Below are 7,744 nucleotides of genomic sequence, written 5' to 3'. Positions count from 1 at the left end.
GAGAACGTGTTTACCAAGGAGCACCGCCTATTGGAAAAATTGAGACTTATGTAGCCGTGAATCAAGATCATCTTCAACTAGCTCCTCAGCATCAGCGTCAAGATCGTGAAACAACCCGTCGTCAAGCTAGGCATACTGACCATGCAGAGAGTGACGCCGAAGACACCTTCAAGAATCATGACCAATGTAAAGATTTCGCACCACAGGCAAACCCGCTCCCATAAGGTTGGAAGGAGGAAATGATGAAGGAAGTCCTGATGAAATTTTCGGAAGGAAAGTCATCTTACCAACTTGATGTTGCAGATCTTGCCATGAGAAGGGATGACAAGACTTCGTTCACTGACTGGATCATACAAGATCCAAAACCCAGAGAATTTTTCATCCCAACACTACCCGCCTTCAATGGGATAAGTGATCCCCTAAATCATTTCTTCCCATTTCAACAAAAAATTTCCTGTGAAGTCAATAATGAGGCTATTCACTGCAAAGTCTTCTCCACTACTTTCATCGAACCCGAACTTCTATGGTTCAGGCAACAACAACCCTGTTCTATCAACAGCTTTAGAGACTTTCGAAAGCAATTCTTGAAAAAATACAGTGTGAATCGAGAAGCACCCAAAACTATGGGAGACTTCTACTGCATTGAGCAAGGTGAGAAAGAACACCCAAAAGTGTATCTTAAACGTTTCATCGATTTGGTCCACCAAATCCATAACGTTGATACTATCATCGCTGCCAACCTATTTGTCAAAAGCTTGCAAGTAGATACACTATTGTACGAGAATCTTACTATGACCCCACCATATGACGTCAATGACATACAAGTTAGAGCAGAAGGGGTTTTCTGCGTTCTGGAAGTGTGGGAACAAGCGCAGAAGAAGCTCACCCTGATTTCCATTCCAGCCACCAATAACCCACCTCTGCCATCATAATAGACAAGCAAAAGCCAACCAATTCCAAAAATGAAAAAAGATCCAATAATGGTGATGGGCTTCTACGTTACTCATATTTTTAATTCAGCACCCCCAAGAAAAAATCTATGAGGAGAACAAGGACCGTCAAATCTAGTGACCCCATTTAAGATGCAATTTTCTACTGAATGAATGGATAAGAACAAGTATTGTATATTCCATAAAGACCATGGCCACACAATTACAGAGTGAAAAATTCTGTATGGGCATATCCAACCACTCATGCACAACAGACGTATGACCCAATACATTAAATGAGCCTCTTTACTAATCATCTTCCACCAATAACCCCAATAATCACCTTAGTTGTTCCTATACTGCCCACAAAAGCGGTGCCTACTGCACAACAACAACCACTCAATCAGGTTCCTATGATTCACGGAATAATCGAACCAACACCCGAAGACGAACACAAAGCTAGAAATTTGAAGCGGATGGAAGACCATGTCAAACGCTATAGATCATTGGGGCATACCGTAAACTTCATAACTGCAAAGGAACATTTCTACCCTGCAGCCCCAATACCTCACTGAAGCAGATCCGCATGACGATCCACTTGTAATCAAACTACAAGTAGACCAGTGCATACTGGTTTGAGTCCTAGTAGATGGCATAAGCGGTGTGGATATTCTGTTCTGGGAAGCATTCCAGAAGATGGGAATTGACGAATCCAAGATTTGGACCACTACATTCCCGGTTCTTGGTTTTAACAATTTCAAAGTATAACCAAGGGCGTGCGATTAAGCTCCGCGTATATGCGGTTGAACGCTTTCTCAAAGTGGATTTCATCGTCATAGATTCACAAACAAGTTACAATGTCATCATGGGCAGAAACTGTATTCACAAAATACAGGGTGTCGTGTCTACCCTACACCAAGTTATGCGTTGTCAATCTCTTGACTGAAGCTATACCATTGACATTAGAGGTTGTCAGAAGCAAGCACAAAAATGCTTTATCACTATGAAGCAAACTTCTGACATGCCCTCAACAAGCACTGCCAACCAAAGCGAGTAATAACAGTTAATGGGAAAATTACCAACATTCCTTGAAACTATCGAAGATGAAGATTCTCCAAAACGCAACCTCACTGTCGTAGACAAACTTGAAGGAGTATACCTCGACGACAAAGATAAAAGTAAAACGGTGCTGGTAAGTGCCCACCTATGCACAGAAGAGAAACTACTACTCGTAGACTTTCTCAAACAACACATTGGCACTTTCACTTGGTCACCACAAGACATGCTAGGCATCTATCCTTCAATTATGACACGGTGTCTTAACATTTCAAAGGACTACCCAGCAGTGAAGCAAAATCAATAGAGATTTGCACTAGAAGTCAATCAGACAATCCATGAAGAAGCTTATCAACTATTACAAACAGGAGCTTTAACGTCCCAAATTTTCTAATAAGGCTTAGGGCCTTGATTAGGGGGCTAGGATGGCAAATTATGGAATTGTGTGATTATGTGATATTTATGTGCATCAGTATGTGATTATATGAGTAATATTATAATATGACTTGATATGCATGTGTTAGGTGTATTAAATACGCATGTGAGCCCATTTCTGTTTAATTGGGCAATTTTCATAATTTGGCCCGTTTTGGGAATATTTGGCATATATGTGATATATGTGTGTGTGAGACCACATTATTATGTGAGTATGTTTGGGTTACTCAGCACGAGACGATCCCAAGGAGCAAGCTAGTGGGAAAGTCACAACGAGACCCATACTTGACTCGAAGTGAGTCAAGGGGTATATTGGGTATTTAGCACATTACTGGGATATTGGGTAATGGGAATGATTATTTGATGATAAATTGTGAGTTAGTGAGATTAGGAGGGAATTCTATGAATTTTGACTATTTTACCCCAGGGGGCTTTTTGGGACCCCGGGCATTAGGATTTTCTTGAGGTTACTTAAGCTTGAAGTATCCTATTAGAAATATAAAAGAACGTTCAGAACATTCTCTCTCTCTCTCTCCCATTCCCTTTTTGACACCGTTTGCATTTTCAAAGGAAACTCGAGTTTTAGGACTCAGATTCAGGCAAGGATCGAGGCATAGCAATTCTAGGGAAGATTATAAGCTTATTAGCCGGAGGATTTAGTTGGAAAACGACTCAATCAGAGGTAATCCGAGTTTTAAGTTTTCGAGTTTTTAAGCTTGAATTGGAATTTATGTTTTGATGAGTTTTTGGATTGTTTGACATTTGCGTTTTGATGGTTTTGGATCATTAGGATGTTTGGGAACTTTGTTTTTGAGATTTGGATATGTTTGGATAGGGTTTTGAAGGATTTTAAGTGGAAAAAAACGAAGAAAATGGCTGGGTACATGGTCAAGTCGCGACCTGTGTGAAGCCAGAGTCAGGAGGAGTTTGCATGGGGGGCGCACCACGACCCTAGAGGGCCAAGCCGTGGCCCGCACCCTGAAGCCCAGGCAGAGGGCTCTCTCTCAGGGAGGCAAGTCGCGACCCGCCTGTGCATTTTTTGCCAGAGTCGGTTTTTAATCGTGGGATCTTAACTCTAAGGGCTTGGGATTGATCCTACTACCTAGTTGGGTAGTATTCAACATCTCGGAGGCTAGGATTCGGTCCAGAAGTATTTATTTACTCATTTTTTTTATGGGATTCTATATTATGGTTGTGACTAGGTTGTTGCTAGGGGCTTGGAACAAGATCGTGCTTGAGGGTCGTTTATTGGTAACCTATGCTTGGACCAAAGGTAAGAAAATTGCACCCAGTATGTGATGCATGTGATGCATGTGATACATGTGGTTATGGCATGCCATGAATGTTGAATATGGAATTGATCAGAGCATGAGTCTTTGTAATTGTGCTTGATTATGATTATGCTTGTGATTATTGATTAAGCATGTTGAATGCCTTATATCTGGATATTTGACATATGATATATGTCTGTTTGCATTACCTTATTAAGGAAGCAGTGACTTATTATTCAAAAACAACAATGGTGTTTAGTACTGGTCGGGAAGCTCAGACTTATCAGTCATGATCGGCAATAGTATTGAGCGTTGGTCGTATGAAATTGACTTTTGAATCAAGAGCGACAATAGGCCGAAATGATTAGATCTAATCAACATGAGCATTAAATGCTTGACCGACCTATTGGTCGAAGAAAACTAAAGCACTTGGCTAGTCTAAGGCTAGTTACTCAGAGTCAGGGCTAAAAGGCTCAGGTGACTGTCATGTCACATGGCTTAGGGTGCAGTTCCCCAGAGAGACTTATTTGTCATCTATTCAGGGCACAGTTCCTCAGAGAGACTTATTATTCATCTATTTAGGGCGTCATTTCTAGAAAGACTTATTAGTCATCTATTCAGGGCGTCGTACCCCTGAGAGACTTATTAGTCATCTATTCAGGGCGCAATTCCCCAGAGAGACTTATTAGGCATGTATTCAGGGCGCAGTTCCCCAAAGAGACTTATTAGTCATCTATTCAGGACACAATTCCCAAGAAAGACTTATTAGTCATCTACTCAGGGCGCAAAACTCCATAAACATTTATTTGCACTTGCCTGCATGCATAAATAGGGTTATTACTGCTAGGCATGCTTATTATGATTTGATGACATGTTATTAATTGCTTATGAGCATGTTTGAGTTTTCTTGCTTAACCTCGGCTCACGGGTGCTATGTGGTGCAGGTAAAGGTAAAAAAAAGCTGGACCATCCTAAAGTTGGAGAGCTTAGGTGACGATGTGTACATATGCGGCTGCTCAACCACCACGGCCGAGGGTTTAAAGATGAATTAGGGTTAAACCCTATTTTGCTGCTTAGGTCGGCTGGTTGTAAATCTTTTATTGCAATTAACCTTTTAAATGTATTTTGGGATCTCAATGTATACAGTAAACGTTTTAGTGAAACGTTGTATCTTTGACCAGAATTTTTAACTCTAAACTGTTAATCACATTTAGTTACACGATTATGGCCAAATGACTCAATTAGTGAGTTTAGCACTGTTTAAAATACATAGTGTAACGGTTTAGGGTAGTAAGGCGTTACAACTTGGTATCAGAGCGAGACAAGGTTACGGGTTCCTGTAGACAAGCTGGGCATGTATACTCGTCACTAAAAACAAGCTTCACTCAGGGTATGGTAATTATTTATGTGGTTATGTGCTTAATTTCTTAAATATAATGTAAATGCGTTACCTACACGCCTTATTAGGGAGCATGAGATTCTGTTAGGGCTTAGCCCTTGACTATTGATATGGTTATATGATTACCTGCTCAGTGAAAATATGAATGTGTTATTTGTATGCTAGAGTTGAGAGCATGGTATGTATGTTGGAAGAGCAGGGGTTATGATTGATGCATGAATGTTGTGGGCGTGTTTTTAGCACTGTAGTCATATGAGAATATGGTGTTGTGTGATTGTTCCCGTGGGGAAGGCTTTTGAATGTGCTTATCATGCTTAATGGATCAAGTTATTGACTGTAGACTGATCATAGGTTATGTACCCAAGGTAGTTAATGAGACCTAGGGGTAGTTATACTGAGGCTGGGAATTACAGCCAGGGCTTGAGTTCTTCACCTGCCCCTTAGAATTTGTAGCATGTGTTTACAGATATGCAATTAAGATTGCAGAGGCAAGAGGAAGGGATCAGGTGTTTAAAACAGCGACAGGTTCTGTTAGGGAACACCTTTTCCTTTGCTATGCAAGGAGTGGCACCAGTATTGGCTCGACCTAGGGTTGAGAACAGGTGGGAATTTCTATGTGGAAGATTCCAGGAATATTACCCTCCAGTATTTGAGGGAGGCCTAGATCCATTAAGAGCTGAGCAATGGATGGGCATGATTAGTTCCATCCTCGATAGTATGGGGGTGGTAGGTCACGATAGGGTGATCTGTGCTACATATGTGTTGCGAGAAGATGCCCGGATGTGATGGGAAGTGGTATCCCAGACACAAGATACAGCTGCAATGGACTGGAAAGAATTTAGGCAGTTGTTTAATGAAAGATATTACTATGATGCAGTTAAGACTGCTAAGACAAATGAGTTTCTGAACCTGGTTCAGGGAAATGAAATAGTAACCGAGTATGTTAATAGATTCGATGGGTTGGCCAAGTTTGCTTTTGAAATGGTACCCACGGATGTGGCTCGAAAAGAATGATTTATCCAAGGATTGAATCCTAGTATAGCTCAGGGCATTAGAGTTGCCCTAGTGCATGAAATCTCTACCTACTCTCAGGTGGTAGGGAAGACTCTTGCTGTTGAGAGCACATGAAATGAGATTGTGAAGGAGAGTGTTGGAGAGCATAGTGCTCAAGTAGTAATATCTCCATTGGTTGGATCAGGTAGGGGAAGAGATCCCAGTGATCAGGAAAGAAGAGTTATTAATGTATTCGATACCTCTGGTTTAGAAAAGGGGTTTCAAAGTGTTGCGGTACACCAGCAGGGCAAGGACAAAAATTAGAAATTTTACCCGAAATGCACTCGGTGCAAGAGGCATCATCTGAAGGAATGTCGAGCAAAGGCATGTGTTCTTTTGAAGGATGGTTGGGCAGCTCATAAGGGATTGCCCAGGATTGAGGATAGATGAGCAAAAGGGGGCGGTCAGCTCGACTCCAGCTCGAAAGTTCACTCTGATGCAGTCAGAGTCTGAGACTGAGACTGAGACTGAAGCTGAGGCCGGTTCCTCAGTAGTGGCAGGTCAACTTCTTAGTTTTGATTTTTGTACTATGTTGACTAGTTTTGGTGCCATGTTTTCTATGCTTTGTTGCATTTAGAGAAGCCTAGACTTGATATGCAGGTTACATGGTTATGTTGTGAGCAAAATGTGATATTCTATTGGTAATTTTAAGAGACGGGTCAGGTTATGGTGAGAGGGGACTCATCAGTTGATTTGATAGGGTTGGTTATGACTGACTTTGATATGATCCTAAATATGAATTGGTTAGCCAAGTATGGGGCAATGATAAATTGCAAGGAAAGGATGGTAACCCTTGGGTTTGATGGTGAGAAACCCTTGTATTTTTTGGCACTATGCATGGACCCCGTATGTTTATGACATCTGTACTTAGAGCTAGAGACCTATTGCAGGAGGATGCATAAGACTCTTAGCCAGTGTGGTGGATACCACTCAGGTCGTGCCAGTGGGACTAGGATAGACTGGATTAGTCTGTAAGTTTTTGGATGTGTTTCCAGGGGATTTGTTAGGGTTACCTTTGCATAAAAAAAGATATAATGGTGATTATGTTGGTGCCAAGGACGGAACCAGGCCTAGAATACTGTATTGAACGGCTTCAATAGAGTTGTAAGAACAAAAGGTTCAGTTATTGAGTAAGACAGTATTCTTTAAGGTGGATCTTTGATTTGATTATTACCAGCTGAAGATCAGGGAGAAGGATATGCAAAAGACTGCTTTTTATATTAGATATGGGCACTAGGAGTGCTGAGTTATGTTTTGTGGATTTGATTAATGCTGAGTTGTTTTGATGGATTAGATGAATAGAGTATTCAAAGATTATCTGAATTGAACTTGTGATAGTCTTGAATGATCATATTGTGGTACATTCTCAGTTGGAGTTTGGCCAAGGCCAGGGAATGCCTCAGAGGTCAGGAGTTTCTTGGACGGGCAGGATATTACATGTGCTTTGGGGAAGAGTTCTGAATCTTCCTATAGATTAGAACCAATTTATAGATTATTATGATATCTCATTGACAGAAAAGGTGATTGCCTAAGCAACATGTTAGTTTAAGGATATGACCAGAACTAGAGCATAGTTAATGGTGGGCCAGGTGGCCAAAATT

The 7,744-nt window shown here is 41.1% G+C and overlaps 1 protein-coding gene across 1 annotated transcript; it reads left to right on the top strand.

Annotated features, from left to right (window-relative positions):
• Nucleotides 1–239: 239 nt before the first annotated feature.
• On the top strand, nt 240–932 carry LOC133828456 (uncharacterized). The gene has a single exon (XM_062258860.1). The coding sequence runs from the start codon at nt 240–242 to the stop codon at nt 930–932; it is 693 nt and encodes a 230-aa protein (XP_062114844.1).
• Nucleotides 933–7,744: the final 6,812 nt, after the last annotated feature.

This window comes from Humulus lupulus, chromosome 1, assembly GCF_963169125.1.
Source record: "Humulus lupulus chromosome 1, drHumLupu1.1, whole genome shotgun sequence".
In the NCBI taxonomy this organism is placed as follows: Eukaryota; Viridiplantae; Streptophyta; class Magnoliopsida; order Rosales; family Cannabaceae; genus Humulus; species Humulus lupulus.
The sequence above is the reverse complement of the archived record's forward strand: the minus strand, read 5'-3'. Positions and strand labels throughout refer to the sequence as shown.